The 17,596-nt window shown below is 60.9% G+C and overlaps 2 protein-coding genes and 1 long non-coding RNA gene across 5 annotated transcripts; 2 read left to right on the forward strand and 1 right to left on the reverse strand.

The window, feature by feature from the left end:
* The first annotated feature begins 87 nt into the window (after nt 1-87).
* RIC8A (RIC8 guanine nucleotide exchange factor A) lies at nt 88-5,709 on the forward strand. Its single transcript, XM_024574126.4, has 10 exons — nt 88-349; nt 596-643; nt 729-1,334; nt 1,686-1,777; nt 2,268-2,418; nt 3,311-3,406; nt 3,484-3,628; nt 3,698-3,842; nt 4,110-4,229; nt 4,511-5,709. The coding sequence occupies exons 1-10, from the start codon at nt 266-268 to the stop codon at nt 4,629-4,631; spliced, it is 1,608 nt and encodes a 535-aa protein (XP_024429894.1). The 5' UTR covers nt 88-265; the 3' UTR covers nt 4,632-5,709.
* SIRT3 (sirtuin 3) lies at nt 5,427-17,475 on the reverse strand. 3 transcript variants are annotated; one of them, XM_045183511.2, is made up of 7 exons: nt 17,370-17,475; nt 13,228-13,416; nt 12,914-13,146; nt 12,334-12,434; nt 10,617-10,778; nt 8,155-8,364; nt 5,427-6,653 (listed from the first exon to the last, which is right to left on the reverse strand). In XM_045183511.2, exons 2-7 carry the CDS (start codon nt 13,272-13,274, stop codon nt 6,633-6,635), a joined length of 774 nt encoding a protein of 257 aa, XP_045039446.2. In that variant the 5' UTR covers nt 13,275-13,416; nt 17,370-17,475; the 3' UTR covers nt 5,427-6,632. The 3 variants fall into 3 exon arrangements, with proteins under 3 accessions (XP_045039446.2, XP_024429895.2, XP_071077462.1); XM_024574127.3 differs by lacking the exon at nt 17,370-17,475 and adding an exon at nt 17,073-17,206; XM_071221361.1 differs by lacking the exon at nt 17,370-17,475 and adding an exon at nt 16,633-16,719.
* Nucleotides 6,799-8,343, forward strand: LOC139440900 (uncharacterized). The gene is made up of 2 exons (XR_011651173.1): nt 6,799-7,458; nt 7,882-8,343. It is a non-coding gene; the product is annotated as an uncharacterized lncRNA (long non-coding RNA).
* Nucleotides 17,476-17,596: the final 121 nt, after the last annotated feature.

The following is a 17,596-nucleotide window of genomic DNA, read 5'->3' on the forward strand; positions in this document are numbered from 1 at the left end:
CACTGTTCAGTTCAAGGGCGACTCGGGCCCCGAGGTCCCACGATCGCCCACTGTAGTCTCGAAGCTCCGGGGAACCCCACCACCTGAAGGCGCGCGCGCCCCCGGCTCTGCCTCCGCGGCGCACAGCCAGGCCCCGCCCCGCGGCGCCGCGCACGCCGGTCCCGGCCTCTCCTGCGCGCGGAGCCAGGGCGGGGCGGGTGGACTCCACCCGGAACCGAGCGGCGAAGCCCCTCCCGCCCCCTCGGCGTTGGATTCCGGGGGCGCCATGGAACCCCGAGCGGTTGCGGACGCCGTGGAGACGGGGGAGGAGGATGTGATCGTGGAGGCTCTGCGCGCGTACAACCGGGAGGTGAGCTGGACTGTGGAGATGGGACGAGCGAGGCGGAGGAAGCAGGGTGGGGCACGCGCGTGCCCGCGAAGGTGCAGGAGTGGGATGGAGGGAGGACTCGCGGCGAGGGGGGCGGGGCGCCCAGGCGAGGAGTTGCTGGGGAGCGGGTCGGGTGCGTACCTGGAGGCAGGTGTGTAGGGTGGAGCTCGGTCTGTTCAGAGCGGTGCCTGCGGCCTGTGCTCTCTGAGCCTCTGGGTCTTTCCACAGAACTCCCAGAGCTTCACGTTTGATGCTGCCCAACAGGAGGACAGGAAGGTGGGTGCTGACCGAGGGGCCAAGGGGCAGGGACAGGTGGCTCCTGGTAGAGGGGCCTGGTGGAGCCGCCCTTCTCTACCCACAGAGACTGGCAGAGCTGCTGGTTTCGGTCCTGGAGCAGGGCTTGCCGCCCTCCCGCCGTGTCACCTGGCTGCAGAGCATCCGCATCCTGTCCAGGGACCGCAGCTGCCTGGACCCCTTCACCAGCCAACGGAGCCTGCAGGCCCTTGCTTGCTATGCCGGCATCTGTTATGCCGGCATCTCCGCCGCCGGGGGGTTGGTCCCTGAGCCCTTGGATATGGACGTGGTACTCGAGTCCCTCAAGTGCCTATGCAACGTCGTGCTCAGCAGCCCCAGGGCACAGGTACTGGCTGCGGAGGCCCGCTTGGTGGTGAGGCTGTCAGAGCGCGTGGGGCTGCACCGCCAGGGCAGCTTCCCGCACGAAGTCCAGCTCTTCGACTTGCGCCTGCTCTTCCTGCTTACGGCGCTTCGCACAGATGTGCGCCAGCAGCTGTTCCAGGAGCTGCAGGGCGTGCACCTGCTGACAGGTGTGCTGCAGCAGACGCTGGGAATAGCCCCAGGGCAGAGCCCTCCTGAGCTCCTCCCACCCCAGGAGACTGAGCGGGCCATGGAGATCCTCAAGGTTCTCTTCAACATCACTTTCGACTCCATCAGGAGGGAGGTGGACGAGGTGAGGGCTCACCTGAACCCATTGCTGGTGCTTGTGCTTAACAAGCTGGACATTTCTTGGACCTGCGTCACTGACCACAAAGTGTCTGGGTGTCTGGGGGAGCCCTCAGCCTGTTGGGAGGAGGCAAGGGGGAAGTTTTCTAAGGGAGGGAGGGCTGTGTGGAGAGAGACTGAGTGTGGGGCCAGAACACAGCGTGAGGTCAAGGGGTCCATCGCAGCTGTGGACGGGGTGAGGTGTACCCTGGAGCAGATGCAGTCAGCACACGGGGTTATGGTGTGGGGCAGACAGCTCAGCTGGCAGCAGAGGGGACAGGTGTAGCTCTGTCACAGGAGCCCCTTTCTCTTTGGTCAGGAAGACGCTGCCCTTTACCGGCGCCTGGGGACCCTCCTGCGGCACTGTGTGATGGTCGCCGCTGCCGGAGACCGCACGGAGGAGTTCCACGGGTGAGGCGGGGCCCATTGCGCCGGAGGGAGGTGCACTCCCCCGTCTAGATGGGGGACCGGGCTCCACCCTAGAGGGTCTTTGTCCGTCTGGGTGGAACCAGACATCGATGTGTCCCTGAGTTCCCCGAGGGCCCTGGCGCTCGCAATGCGTTCTGGACCAGAGCCGTCAGCGGGGGAGGGGAACGTGCCCCCAACCTCGTGTGGTGGCAGTGGGCGGCGTGGCGTCTGTAGGGCCCTCACCCCCATTCTCGGTGACCTGTGCTTGGGCAGATCCTGGGTATCCAGAGATGACCTGTGATGTGTCAGTCCAGACAGAGGGTGGCAGGTGGGGCATCCACAGACAGTGCCCTCCTTAGGGACCCACCCCACTGAGTGCTCCAGATGCAGACGCTGGCTCAGGTCCTGTGGTGTAACCCCGGCAGGATGCACCAAGACCTATGCTGCACTAGGGGACCGGATTTACCAACCCCCCGTCCTCATCTGTCCCCAGCCACACAGTGAACCTCCTGGGGAACTTGCCCCTCAAGTGTCTGGACGTGCTCCTGAGCCTGGAGCCACACAAGGGCTCCGTGCAGTTCCTGGGAGTGAGCATGGATGCGGTCAGCGCCCTCCTGAGCTTCCTGGAGAAGCGTCTGCACCAGGTGGGCAGGGGCACCGCTGTGGGCTTCCCAGAGGCTCTGGCTTTCCCGAACAGCTGTGGCCCCTGCTTTGGCGAAGTTCCCCTGGTAAGGGGAGATCGCTCCACAGCAGTGTGCCCCGGCAATTCCCCCAGCCGTTCTGCAGTCCAGCAGGCAAGAAAGCCGACCCCCTCCCTGAGAAGCAGGCAGACCTGCCCCCACACACTTGATGGTTTAGCTTCCGGAGTCAAGTTTGCAGAGTCTAGCAAAGTTCTTGTTTCTGAGACCTGCCTGTGGGTCCCTCTTGAGTGGTCCTGGGAGGCCCCCCGGTCCCTGCCTGCAGCCCTGGACTTGTAGTGCCGTGGTGCACAGGCATCCCTCGGGGAGCAGCATCAGCTGTCCCGTGAGCACAGCAGCCTCCAGCCGGACACTGGCCAGCAGGCTCCAAGCGGCCCTTTGGGAGCTTGCAGACGCTGTGGAGCTGCGTGGCCAGAGTGACATGTGCCTGGCATTGCACACGCTTCTGTGATTGTCTGTCCTGCTGTTAAATGGTATCCAGGGACAGGGACCAGAACTCCCTGCTCTGTGGGTCCGTGAAACCCACAGAGCGGGGCTGTTGTTCTTGTCTTTTAGGCCACTGTTTCCTGAGGGCAACTTGCATGTCAGTGGCGTGCTCCCAGCTTTACACGCTGCCCCCTCCCCACAGCCCTGGTCCGTGGGGGAAGGTTAGACTCAGAGTAGGGGAGACACAGGGCACGCAGCTGGCCTCTGGAGTTAGGGTCCACCCTGGTCCCTCTCGAAGCGGACACCTGCTGCCTACTCTCAGCCCTCAGTGGGGTCTCTTCCCTGGGCCGCCCGCCAGGACCACATGGTTGGGGCGTGGGCTGCCCACGTGCAGACACAGGCTCCTCTGCAGACCCACAGGCTGAAGGAGAGCGTGGCCCCAGTGCTGAGCGTGCTGACCGAGTGTGCCCGCACGCACCGCCCTGCCAGGAAATTCCTGAAGGCCCAGGTATGTCAGGGGCCGGGGGGCAGGGGCCTGGTCACCCCAGCTGCTGCAGGCCCAGGCTGACGGACAGCTGCCCCCAGGTGCTGCCCCCACTGAGGGACGTGAAGACCCGGCCCGAGGTTGGGGAGCAGCTGCGGAACAAGCTCGTTCGCCTCATGACGCACCTGGACACAGATGTGAAGAGGGTGGCCGCAGAGTTCCTGTTCGTCCTGTGCTCCGAGAGCGGTGAGTGTGGGGGCAGCCATTCACCCGACCCCAGCCTCAGGCACGCACTGACCTCTGCCTTGCCCTCAGTGCCTCGCTTCATCAAGTACACGGGCTACGGGAACGCGGCCGGCCTCCTGGCCGCCCGGGGCCTCATGGCAGGGGGCCGGCCCGAGGGCCAGTACTCGGAGGACGAGGACACAGACACCGAGGAGTACAAGGAGGCCAAGGCCAGGTGTGTGCCAGGGCCTGCAGCGGACAGGTAGTGGAGCCTGTGGGTGAGGCCCCTCAGAGCCCAGCACGGTTCCCATGGCACATGGTCCCGGTGTCTGGAGGTCCTGCTGAGAACAGGCGGAAGCGGCTGGGCAGGCTGGGGGCCCAGACTACTGCTGCAGGAGGGGGTTCTCTTCCCGCAGTCACCTCACCTGCTCCACCCCATAGCCCCCCACCCCAGACTCACTAATGCCTTCCCCATGCTCCCCCCCCCCCACCCCGGAAGCAGCATAAACCCGGTGACGGGGAGGGTGGAGGAGAAGCTGCCCAACCCCATGGAGGGCATGACGGAAGAACAGAAGGAGCACGAGGCCATGAAGCTGGTGAACATGTTTGACAAACTCTCCAGGTGTGTGGCCCATGCTGTCCTGTAAGGCCCGGGAGGTGGGGTCACAGGAGGCGAGGTCCCTAAAGTCTGGGCTCAGCTGCCCTGGAGGGAACCCCCCAGGCTGGAGCTGGGTTGAGACCAGCATTATGTCCTTTGGGAACAGAGGCCACCTGGGGCATCAGAGCCCCAGGCACCACAGCAGTTAGGGTCCAGCCTGGCTGGCACCCAGAGCGGGAGCAGCCAGGGGGGCAGAAGGGGACAGCGGGGGGCAGGGCGCCCGCCCACTGCCCCTCTACTCACAGGCACAGAGTCATCCAGCCCATGGGGGTGAGTCCCCGGGGCCACCTCACCTCCCTGCAGGACGCCATGTGCGAGAGCATGGAGGGCCGGCTCTCCTCAGACCCCGACTCGGACCCTGACTGAGAATGGCCACACTGCTCCCCCGTCAGAACCGGTGCTGCTTCCAGAGATGTCCTCGGGGTCCCTTTCTCCTCACTCCCCAAGTTTCGTCCCTGACCTGCCTCTGGCCCCATTCCCCACCTCTGGGGCCGGGAAAGGGTTGTGCTCTCCGCACTCTGGAAGTCCACCTGATGGCCTCCCACAGAGTGCTCACTCTCCTGAGCCAGGAGGCTGGGTGTCGGGGAAGCGGGGCTGCTTGCTGGCCCAGGGCCAGGAGGTCGGCAGGGGCTGCCCTGCAAAGGGGGGAAGAACCTGCTGGAACCCACATGCTGACGGAAGGGGTGCGGTGTGCCCCCTGGGTGCAGCCTGTGTGCACAGGCCTCGCCTGCCTTCTGGGTCCTGGCTCAGCCACTTGCTGTGCGGTCCACAGCCCCGCATTCCCCGCCCCACCCCGCCGGCACCCCGTCTTCCCCACTGGCGTGGGTCGTACATACATAAAACACTGCTGGGGAGGCTGGGTCTGCGCTTGTCACGTGCCGCAAGGTGCCACAGAAGCATCGTCCTGCGAGCGTCTCGGGAAGGATGTGTGTGTGTGTGTAAGCGTGTCGGACGCCCGGCAGAGGCACCCTCAGTGCAAGCACTGGCCTGGCCCGAGTCTGTGCGTGTTCCTGGGAGTGACTCCAGTAGTGCTTAGTTGTCTTGCCTTGTTCTGTGAGAGTGCGTCGTGGCCGTCACATCAGCATGCGCTAAACCACCCACCAAAATGGGCGGGTTTCTGTGCAGCTGTTTTAATACAAATATGGGAGGAAATGCGTGACATTACTGGCACATCATGCTTTATTATCTCAAGAAAGGTAAAAATGTAGCTGAAACAAGATTTGTGCGGTGTACGGAGAAGGTGCCGTGACTGGTCGAATGTGTCAAAGCTGGTTTCAAAGTTTCTTGGTACTGTTGACATTGTGGTCAAACAGTATTGTGCTGGAGGCCATCCTGTGCAGTGGAAGGTGTTTAGCAGCACCCCTGGCCTCCACCCACAAGAAGCCAGTAGCAGATGGCTGACTCAACACATCCAATTCAATAAAGCTGCTGGTGAAAGTGAAAAGCATGTCTCATTCCGCGGCAGACACCTGACGCACTTCTTGGCTAGCCCAGCCTGTCCTCTGCACCGCTAAGCTGGCTCCTTGTCACCACTACCGAAGATGGCTCCCACCAGAGCCATCTGAGGCCCTGTCAGTGAAACCTGGAGAGCTCCCAACCAGGGTCTCAGCCTTGGAAGGAGGGAATGCGGGGGGGGGGGGGGGGGCACCCCCACAGAGGGTGCCATGTGCCAGCCCACCACAGGCCCCAGCAGCCCAGGGCCAGCCAGGGAGAGGGATGCTGCCCATGTCCAGGGGGTCCCTTGGAGCTGTGCTCCTGGAAGGCCCAGTGGGGAGGATCTAGGTAGAGTCTGGAATGGGTGGGGGGTGGTGGAGGCTACTGTGAAGGGAAGGCATCAGGGCACACAGGACATGCTGACATTCCGTGAGGAGTGAATCGGGGACACCTCTCCCTGCACCCCGAGGTCCCCTTTCCACAGTTGTCAGCATCCATGTCCCCATTGAGGGGACGCCCCACTTCCACAGTACAGTTTCTGTCAGCATTGTATGGGAAGGACAAACTCTAATTAAAAATGACCCTACTAAGGAAACGGGCCTTCCAGAGCCCAGTGCACCTCCTGGGACCTGGCCCGCTCGGCCTGCGATGGTCCAGCTGCGGAGCTGAGCCTGCCTGTCGGCGGAGCCCAGGACCCAGTGAGTGGAAGCGGCCTGCATGCTAGGGCTGCAGTCCGGGCCAGCAGTCAGCACCAAGCGTCCAGAGGGGGGAAGAGACCCGAGGGGGCGGCGCACAGTGTGCATGCGGCCTGGGAAGGTGTGCCAGCAGCAGCCCCGTGCTCTGGTTCAGCCAAAGTCTGTAAACCTGCCCAGGCTGCTCTTCAGGTGTGAGGTCTGTTCAGAAGTGGGCAGTGACTCCACGCAGCTGTCCGTCTTATCTGTCCGGCCTGCTGAGCTGGAGCACAGGGAGAGAGGGGACTGGTTACCTGGAAGCACCTGGGCAGGCAAACAGGTCTCGAGGCCTGGGACAATCCACACCACTGCCATGAACGGCTGCTTCTCTGCCCCAGAGCTGCTGCAGGGCCAGGTCAGGGTGAGGCAGGCAGGCTGTGCAGGCTGTGCACCGGAGGGAGGGCCGCATCCAAGCAGCCAATCAGGACGTGCCCCAGCATCTACTCTTGGAGAGCAGGCCCCTGACTAAACCCCTCAAGTTGCAACCCAATTTATTTAAATTGGGAAACTAGGAAATACCACTGGCCAAACCTTACAGTACTAGTTCCAAAAATCCTCAGGGGCCACTGGACTTGACCTTGCTATTGATGGAAGGAGACGGAGCCCAGAAAAGGCTTCTGAGCAGCGCACCCGCTGCCTCTGCTCCCAAAGCACCCTGGGCGCCTCAGGCTGATTCTCCACTTCTGCGAGGTGACGGCAATGCGTGAGAGGCGCGTGAGAGCACGGTCAAGGGCCCAACGGAGTGAGAGACAGACCAGCTGGTGAGCGGTCCGGTCCGGACACATGCTCACTCCCTGGGAGGAAGTGGCTCCACACCTGCCTTTCATTGTAATAGTTGAAAATGGATTAAAGATTTAAGTCTTTGCTTCCTTCCACGGAAAGAGAAGTGGCGCCAGGCAACTGTCTCAGCCCTAAACCCCGCCGGAAGGGCAGGCCAGCAGGACAGTGGCTCGGATGTGTGACGTGTGGAAGCGCAAGTGCTGTCTCTGCCAGCTCAGCCTCGAGTTCTCTCTGGTCCTACTGGACAGGTGAGGCTGCGGCCAGGGGGTGGGGGCTTGTGACAGCGGAGGGGACTGACGCAGCTGGAGGGTGGGGGCCACAGGAGCCGGATCAGCACCAGTGGCAAACCCCGCCTGCAGAGCTCTCCCCGCCTGCTGCATGCTGTCCCGAGAGCTGGACTCCAGGTGCCAACTGCCCCCCCACACAGCAAGGGGACATTTGCTGAGTCTCCTGGGAAGCTGCGCTGTCTGTAACCTGCCTTCCTGTCTGTGGGGTTCGAAACCTCGCACGCCAGGGCTCCGGCACCTGTTCTGCCTCTCAGCAGGCCAGCGGCTCTCCCACCGCGGGGCTCCGTCTGGCACAGGCACAGAGAACTTCAGCCTCACAGCTCCTGCCCGGTCCCCTCAGAATCTTGCCTTCACCTGGAGCCACTGGGTGCTGCTCTGTTTCAGGAACAAGAGCAACGGCTGCCGTGCAGACTCCAGACGGCCCAGACGGATGCGACCTGCGTCCCTGCTCCACACTTGCAAGCAAGTGCTCAGTGGGTTTCTTCAATGCTGAACAGAGGTAACAAGGACCACCTTGCCCGATCCAGAAACCCAGACCACCCCGGGCAGCCGCGGTGCGGGACTGACAGTCACAGTCAGCACGGCTGTTCCAGCCTCAGCCAAACGGCTCCACAGCAGGAGGCTCCAGCCCCTAGAGGACCCTGCTCCGCAGCCTACCTTCGCAGTCTCCCGCTGGACCAGGTCCTTCATCTCTTCCGTCCAGCCCAGCAGCTCCACCAGCCTTTCCACGCTGTCCACCAGGTCCCCGAGCTGCACCACGTCCCTGCTGCGAGGATGCCAGGCCCAGGACTCCACTGCTTCCCTGTTAATGAGCACTCGGGGCACCGAGCTCCGCACGGCCTCAGACAGGCTGGCAAAAGGCTCCACCTGGAAACTGCCCACACGTGAGGAGCCGAGTCCCCCCCCACCCACGCCCCCAGTAGAGCGGTGTGGGCCCCGGAGATAAAGCCCACCACCTGCTCCACCTCCTCCCCGTGGCACCCTCCCCCACCTCGGCTCTCTGTGTCCCACTCCAGGCTCAGTTCCAGCAATTGCAGTCTCACTGTCCCCCCACCCCACCAGGCCACATCTCCCAGCACCCTGACCTGTGACCCCTCTCATCCCCCGTCCTCACTCCTAAGTATGAGAGTGGGGGTGAGAGCTGACGTTTCTCTAACGACCAGCGACCTGCATCCTCCCTGACAAGGTTGCTGACACACCGCTGGCCACAGTGGCCCCATTCCGCCACCACCCTCGGCATCGCCAGCTGCCAATGCCATGCACAGTCAAGGGCCCCATGGAGTGAGAGACAGACCAGCTGGTGAGCGGTCCGGACACATGCTCAATCCCTGGGAGGAAGTGGCTCCACACCTGCCTTTCATTGTAATAGTTGAAAATGGATTAAAGATTTAAGTGTTAGCAAAACAGCTCTTGGAGAAAATTTTGGGTTTCTAAGTAAAAGCAGCAAAGGACTCCGCAGGCATGATGACTGAAGTCAGATAAGGCAGACTTGATACGGAACACCATCACATTCTTCTCTAAATAAAAGGGGAGAGCCCCAGCTGGTGAGGCTCCGTGGATTGAGCACCAGCCTGCAAACCAAAGAGTCATATCGCTGGTTCGATTCCTAGTCAGGGCACATGTCTGGGTTGTGGACCAGGTTCCCAGTAGGGAGCGCGTGAGAGGCAACCACACATTGATGTTTCTCTCCCTCTCTTTCTCCCTCCCTTCCCCTCTCTCTAAAAATAAATAAATAAAATATTTTAAAAAATAAAAATAAAGAGGGCTGGCAGCCCCAGTGTCCACACCCGGTGGCTGGCACAGGTCGGGCAGGCCCAGCACCAGAGCCCTGGGCCCCTGCCTGTCCTGCCACAGCTGTGCCCCACCGAGGCCCAGCGAGGGTACCCCACTGTGTCCCCACTCTGCCACCCGCACTCCCACCTCTGGCCCTTCCGGCCCGCTGCGCATGCCCACCCCGCAACCCAGCACGCCCCTCGGATCAGCGGGGCCGTCCCCCAGACCCGCCCAACAGGCCTCGTGTGTCAGGAATCAGCTCTTCCAGGATGGGGCAGCTGCTCAGGCCGCAGCCCCGGACCCCACAAGAGCCACCCTGTCCCGCTATCCTGCTGCACACACGCGGCCCCACAGCCCCCGGGTTGCCGCCTGCTCCATGTTGGTCCCGGGGTCTGTTCAGGACACAGTACCCAGAGGGACAGAAGCCGGCCGGTCATCGCTGATACTGTCGGGCACTGCGGCATGTGGCCACAGGCCACTGGGCACTGTCCCCCGCCATGTCTGTCCCTCACACCCAAACCTCCTCCAGCTCCCGGCCAGTCCCAGCCCCTCCAGACGTTCTGTGCCACATGCCACCTCCCCACACAGAGCACAGCCTGCTCTCGACACTCGCTGTGCATCCTGCCAGGCTGGCTGGGCCATGGGCGCCGGTCCTTCTGGCCCATCAACCCTGGTGCCTCCAGCCAGCCAGGCCCAGGGTTGGGGTCACCTCGCTTGCCATCCTCACGTCCTTTGCAAACTTCCCGAGCATCAGACCCAGACAGCGACACTTCCTCCACACGCCCAGCAGGCGAGCCCCAGCCTTTCAAACACACAGGTGCAGAGCTGGGCTCAGCACCCTCCCTCCAAACTCCTCACCAGAAATGCTGAGCCCCTGAGCACCAGGACAGAGTCCCCCGTCTCCAGTCCTCAAAGTGACACCAGGCCTCAAGTACAGCAGTCCCTGTCCTCAGCCCCTCTCGTGGCCACAGGGTATGAGGGTGCCCAGCGCTCTGCCTTTTCCAGGACCAGCCCCTAGACTTCTGCTCATTTCGATGCTTGCTCCGGCTCCCACGGTGTCCCTGGCCCAAGCCCGTCGAGCGTGTCGCTGCTGCTTGCGTAAAACTGGCCTGTGACCCAGGAAGCCTGCTTCCGCCTCCCCTGCAGCCCCCAGCCTGCTCATGCTCACACTCACAGCACTTCCAGAACCCGGCGCCCACTCCCATTCTGCTGCTCCCTAGGCCTAGACACCTGCTTCCTCACTGGTTGAATCCAATCGCCTTCCAAAGGTAGGCCCCAGGGTGCTCCCCAGCTTCCTCACCCCCACCCCCTGCTCCCCACTCCCTGCATCCTGCCTGCGGACACACCTTCAGGGAGGTCCCGAGGATGAGTAGCAGCTCTGCGGTGGGGAAATCCACCACGTGCAGGAAGAACCTCTCAGGCAGCGCCTCCCCGAAGAACACGACATCGGGCTTCACCAAGCCAGTGCAGACGGTGCAGCGGGGGACCCTGTCTGCCATCACTGCAGCCTGGGAAACATGCAGAAAATGGGCTTGAGGAAGTTAGCACAACACATAAAAGAAAAGGGCAAAACAACTTAAGCAATTTTCTAGCACGTTAGCTGAGTAGTATAACTAACCTCCATGTACAAGGGGAACCCCCAAAACCTGGAATTACCTTCTGGAGGGCAGGCCCCTTGTAATCCAGGCACCCCGCTAGGTGAGAGTTCTGAGAACCCATCTGCATCAGTGCACCAGCTGGTGTTGTTGTGAGAGGCTGCGTTTGGCTTTGGTGAATTTTTTTTTGAAGACTTTCAACACCTCTGCCCATCTCGTGACGGATGGTGGATGAGCACACCTGCCCACACCCCACTGACTGCTCAGCAGTGTTTGACCAAAAGCAGCGTGATGACCGTGACCTTTCCTCCCTATTCACCCAATCTCACCCTGGATGACTATTTGTTTTGGTTCAAAGGGAAATGTTTTGCCAAGGTGGAAGAGGTGAAACCAAAAAATGGCAGAAGCACTACAAGGCATCAAAGCGAACAAGTTCAAAACTGTTTTGAGCAGTGGAGAAAACGTCTCCACAGGGTTCTGCAGCGAATGGAGGGGACTTCGAAGGTGACTGAGGTTTACACACGGAAGAACACACAGTTTTTCATAAACAAATTCCAGTTTTTTGAGTCCCCCTGTATGTACTAAACCCCACTTCAACGTGACACTTCACCAATTTTGTTTCACAGAGCCCCCCAAATCTGGAGAGGGCCACACACTGTGATTCTCACTCTGACACTCTGAAAAAGGGACCTGAGGGCACAGGGAAGGGGCGGGGTGCCCGGAGGCGGGGAGGCCGGGAGGCCGGGAACGGGGCTCACTGATGCATGGGTCCAGGCCCCCTTTCAGGGTTTCCAACTAGACGGAGGTGGTGGCAGCCCAGCATGTGCTGCACGGCGAGCCAGTGACCTGCACACTGCCCCACAGACAACTCCCTGCTGCGAGCGTCCCCTCGGCGGAAACGGAAAGAGGGCCCTGGGCCAGGTCGAGGCTTCAGTTCCGTCTCCAAGGAGTTTGCTCCGCTCTGCCCTGCTGCATCTGCGGGGCCCGCGCACAGGAAGCCCCCGGAGTGCACGGGGAGGGAGCACTGGCCTCACTGAGGCGTGGCTGGTGGCGAGCACCCCACAAGAGCTCTGCAGTCACTGCTTCTGGGAGCAGACCTGCCCTGCTGGGAAGACCCCCGTGGAATTTTGCTCAGTGACAGGGCGGCAGAACTTGAGGCCCCACGGGCCCACTACTGAAAACACACTGGGCCTGTGTGTGGTGGGAGGAGCGCGCGCGCACGTGTGTGTGTTCACAGGCATCAGCCTTACACACCAAACTGCTACAAGTGGTTGATGGGAGATGCACATTTCCTACGCATGTCTGCACTGACAAGCACGTATTACATTTCTAATTCCTAAAATGACACTCCTAAAACAAAGAAAAACACTTTCACACCGTTACCGTTCCACCGGTGGGACACAGCGCTCATAAAACACCACCTTTCTCCCCCGCGCATGCGGACAGAACCGCCTGCGGGGCAGCTCACCCAGAAGTCCTGGTCCGGGGAGGCTTTTCCGCAGACGGTGCAGGTGGCAGAGGAAAAGGACCCGTGAGCTTCGACCAGCTTGGAGCCAGGGATGCCCGAGGCTGAAAGTGAAAGCACAGCTAAGCGCGATGTCTCTGGTGGCCGGGGGGTGGTATACAACTTCTGGGCTCACTGCCCGTGGCCACTATGTAGTCACGGCCCAGAAACTGCCCGTCTCTCACGGAGTCGGATAGTGGCACGGAGCTCTTAGTGATTCGTGTGGTAACAGCAGAGTTATGTTTCCAAAGTTCCGCAGACACCCACAGTGGGTTTACAGATTAGATATATTTTGGGCATTTTTTGGTATTTACTTTTAGACTAAAGTTATAAAGTGAGGAATTTGCCTCAAAATAATCCAGAGCAAGAGAGATGATGGGAGGGCCTGATGAGGACCTGAGGGCTCCTCACAGTCTTCTCTTTCGCAGGCTCGGAAACTCCGTGACAGCGCTTCTGAACAAGACGTCCGTGGGTCGGGGGCCAAACTACAGACCCCTGATGCCAGGCTCAGGGGGCGTCTGCGTCGGGGGGCTGTGGGGCTCACCGCGCTCCAGACCGTCAATGTTCTGCGTGTAGAGCCGCCGCAGCAGCCCTCTGTCGTGCAGCAGGCGGAGGAAGTAGTGGATGACGTTGGGCCTGAAGTTCCCGGGGTACATGTCCTTGGCCCATGCGAAAAAGGGCCTGGGGTTGTCCAAGAAAAATGAGAGCTCGAAAATGGCCTCTGGGTACGGGACGTCCCAGTGCTGCAGGGTGCTGTAGACGCCGGACCCAGGGGACCTGCCAAGAGAAGCCAGAGCCATCAGAGGACTGGGAGTGGGTCAGCCAGGGACGGAGGGGCGTGTGGGCACGGGGGGCCACCTGAAGTCCGGGATGCCGCTGGCTGTGCTGATGCCAGCCCCCACCATGACCACCACCGTCTGGCAGGCCTGGGCTCGAATCAGCTCTGCGATGTCCTGTAGGAAGAGCTTCTCCTTACAGTCACCTCCGTTTCCAAAGGCACTCGAGACACCAGCAGAGAAAGGTGTGGACGTGCTCCCACCTGCAATACTGGCAGAAAAAGGAAAGTGGTCAGGGAACCGCTGCCAAGCAAGTCCAGGCAGCGGTGGAGAGTGAGAAGCCCCCACCCCACCAGTGGGATGGCCACAGCCCCTCCTGTTCCTGAGGGCCACTTTCCTCTCTCAAATATGGGTTCCAGAAGAAAGCAGCCTCACCTCAGCAACTCGGGCTCATTGGGGGCAAAAAGCTGTGGGAACGGGAACCGCGCAAACGAGGGAAGCGACGTTTCCCACGCCCAGTCATCACAGGCCGGTGCCCGCAGGCCCGGCTCCGCCCAGGGCCCCTCTGCAGACCCCGCCACACTAACTCGCCTGGGACTCGGCAAACGTGCAGGTGAAGGCATTTCAAGAAAGTTGCACCTCTCCAACTTCAATACTTGACACCAAAACTTACCAGGACAAGAAGTAAGTTCTGGAGACCCTTCTGTTAAGAAACACCCACACCCTGACAGCTGGGGGTTCAAACTGCTGCCGACTTCACGACCGCAGCCGATCCGCAGGCCACTCACGTCACAGCCAAGCACATCGCCGCCACGCTCCGGGCACCTGCTCAGTCCCGCCAGAGGCCGAGGCAGCTCAGGGCCCTCGCTGGCATTTACCGAGCTACCGCGGGAAGCCCTCCACCTCCTGGTGTCTGACTGGCGCCCCACCCAGAGTCTGGGACTGCAATCCCCTGCTCAGGGTGCCTTCCTGAACCCCAGGGGCTGGCGTCCATGACTTTGGCACACAGATCCCTCCACCATGACCAAACAGGGTCAAGAAGTGGAATGGACAACCCTTCCCAGGTGATGATAACTCTACAGTAAACACAGACCTAAACACAGGAAACTGAGTGTTTCCTTAACTCACCTGTGATACATGCAAGCCCCCTGCGTGCACACCTTTAGACGCAGTAGGGCCATCTAGAGCTTACCTTGGAGGAGGACGTCCCCAACTCCCTCTCTGGTCTGCTCTGTCTTTTGTGTTTCCTTCTGCTCCTTCCAAAACCAACAGTAAACCCTCTGCGCAGAGGGACTGCCCTGCAGCTCTCTGCCCCCACGGGCCCGATGTCCGGGCACCGGCCACCCACTGCAGGGACGGCCCTCTCTCACGCCCCTCCTGTCAGCCAGACGAGGGCCACTCCGCCCCGGTCCTTGTGCGCCCACACCCAGCTCCCTCTCCCCACCTCCACATGCCCAAGTCTCCTGCAGCAAGGCCAGTTCCTTATGAAGCCACCACTGAGCCCAGCAAGAAGCCACTGCCCCTCCTCTGAAGGTGTCAGTACTGGCTCCCCTCTCCCTTTAGGGTCAGCCCTCCTCTCCCTGCAGTGACCCTGAGGGCTGCCTCACTCCACTCTGGGGTCAGCGACCTGCAGCTCAGGCACCTCCTTATGCAGCCTTCGCATTGTCACCTCTCCTGCCACACAGTGTCACCTGGGTTATCCGAAGAACAGGCTTCTGAAAGGTGGACAATGAGAGAGAGAAAGGCACAGGGACGGCGCATGTGCAGGGCTGAGGGCACCAACAGGGGCCGGGGCCTGAGCTCGCGGCCATCTCCTCATGGCTCGGGTGCCCTGCGCCTCAGCTGCCAAAGCCCAGCTGGGCGGGAAGAGACGACCCTGCCTGAAAAGACCCAGGGGCTGTCAACCTCCCAGCCGGCAAATGGCGCTCCTGCAGAGGTGGCCCTGGTTCTGCATGCGGCTCTGCCGCAGGGAAGATCTGCAGCTCTCCTCCGTGTGCGAGTCCGAGGGGGAAGGAACGACCACACGCCGGCTCCACCCTGGCACCGACGCCCAGCATCTATGGAGCTCCTCTGAAATGCCAACGATTATGGGAACCACAGGCGGCATGAGAGGGAATTTGTGATACTGGGATTTATAATAAATACGTATGTTGGTCTTCACAGCCCTTTTCGACCACACCTGAGTTTCTGTTAATGAGAGACTTTTGGAAATCTCCTAAGAATGGGGACCGGTTATCAGGGGAACCAACCATGGAGCGTTGGAGCCTCCCTAAAAAAATTTTAAAAGGAGGGAGACTCAGAGAACCGCCAGACAGGTGACCCGGAAAGCATGCGCGTGCCAGGCCCCAGGCCCCAGGCCCCAAACGCAGGGGCCCTTCCAGACCTTTCCCTATGTGTCTCTTCATTTGTTTGTCTGTGTCCTTCAACGTCCTTTGTAACACGCCGCGAATTGAGTAAGTACACGGGTCTCCTGAGTTCTGTGAGCTGCTCCAGCAAATCCATCCAACCCGAAGGGGCGGTGGGGGCCTCGGATCTGACGCCACTTGGCCAGCAGCACAGATGACAGCCTGCACTGGCATCCGCAGTGGGGGCCGCGCTGGGGACTGAGCCCGTCACTGCAGAGCCGGCTGTGTGCAGAGTCCCACTCAGGGCCCCACGCACGTCTCTCACCTGCACAAATGCTCGCCACTGAAAACCACATGCACAGGACTTTAGCAAATGTCCAGCATATACGTCCACGTGCTTCATGGAGTGAGATTTATCGGGTGTAGGAGCACCCTGAGGGGCAAGCCTGGGGGCTGCCTGGGAAAGGGAAGCAGAGGATGACTCCATACAGAAACCCCCAAATCAAAACTGAAGGGGCCGAAATTCCAGCTGCAGGAAGCCCTGCAGGCCGCCTGCACCACCTGCTCTGGGGACAGTGGCAGCCAGGACTTGTCTGTGACCATCTGGTCTCTTAAGCAGCACCTGGGAGCTCGGGTCACTCTTCAGCCGCGTCCCACCCTCACGGCTGCCTGCCGAGCCTCGTCCTGGAACGGGCTGCCCTGAAGCGACTGTCTGTCCAGCACCTGCTGTGCCCTCAGTGTCCATAGCAGAGTCTGGCACAGGGTGGGTTTAAAGGTTTCTTGGATGACTAAGAGACTCCTCAGTACCACTTTATAGGACATTTCACCAACGTTTGTAGGAGCTGGGTAAGATGGCATGGAGCGAATGTGCCACTGTTTATTTAATATCCGCCCAACACTGGCCATTTAAATTAGTTTCCTAACAACTGTGGGCCTTAAGGTTTTTCCATAAGCAGGCTCAGTTCCCAGACAAGGATTCCAAACTATACAATTACTGTGTAGAAGGGAGGGTGTGAACACGTGCTGGTGAGAGCGTCACCTGCGCGACCTCCACAGGGGACGATAAAGTGCACTCAGCTTTAGACCAAGCAGTTCCGCTACTAAGAATTCATCGAAGAAGCGACACAGACAAGGTAACTCACCACAGCATTATCTGTAATGCTCAGATTGGAAACTCTTCCGGTAAGAGAATGGTTACACAAATCGGGAGACGGCGGGAGAATGGAATTCTACAGACCAGTAGAGACGGATGAATAAGCACTTCTGTTTTGAAATGGAAGTTAAGTCCCAGAAATACTGTTAAGTGAAAGGCCAAGTACAGACTGGGCTCTAAGAGCGGCGGTGTCAACATTGGACACGGGATACCGCGAAAAGAATTGAGAACCGAGCCGGGAACAGACAGCACAGTCCCGGTTCTCCCGTCTCCACATGCACCAGGCGAGGGGCGTCCGATAGCTGCCCCGCCGGACTCTGAACCCACTCCGGGCTTTCACCCCGGCCTCTGGCCACCAAGGCAACACCGAGGCGGCCCGTCTCCGCCCTGCCCCCCGTCGCCCGCCCCGCGACTGCTACCCGGACGAACCGATGGCTGCAGGCCCAGGCCGGCTCACCGCCCCGGCCCCAGAGCCTGACAGCGCGAACACCAGAGCGAACCCACAGCGCCATGTTCGTTCGCCACCACCCGCTCACGCGGTAGTCTCCGAGAGTCCCTCGCCCTTCAGCCCGCCCAACCCACCCCGGCCCCGCCCCGCGCTCTCGCCTCGTCCCGCCCCACGCGGCCCAGGATTGGTAGTCTCCGCGTAGGGGCGGTTCCCTATTCTGCAGAGCTCCGCCTCGAGACCAAAGCCGGAGGTCGCCTTTCTCCATCCCGCAGACGCACCTTTTTGCACTAGGGACGTTGTTGCAGCTTCGTGAGTGCTGACTCTGATCAGGGATTACATTTACACCCGGCCCTCGAAAGACACTACTGGGAACGTACTATCATCGTCCCCACTCGCGGGAAGAAACTGCGGCTCAGACGCCTTGCCGCCGGAAACCCGGCCCAACCTGGGGCATCCAGGCGCGGTTACCCTGACAACCTGCGGTCGCCCGGGGCCGCAGTCGGCG

The sequence above is a fragment of the Desmodus rotundus genome, chromosome 5 (genome assembly GCF_022682495.2).
Source record: "Desmodus rotundus isolate HL8 chromosome 5, HLdesRot8A.1, whole genome shotgun sequence".
NCBI lineage: Eukaryota > Metazoa > Chordata > Mammalia > Chiroptera > Phyllostomidae > Desmodus > Desmodus rotundus.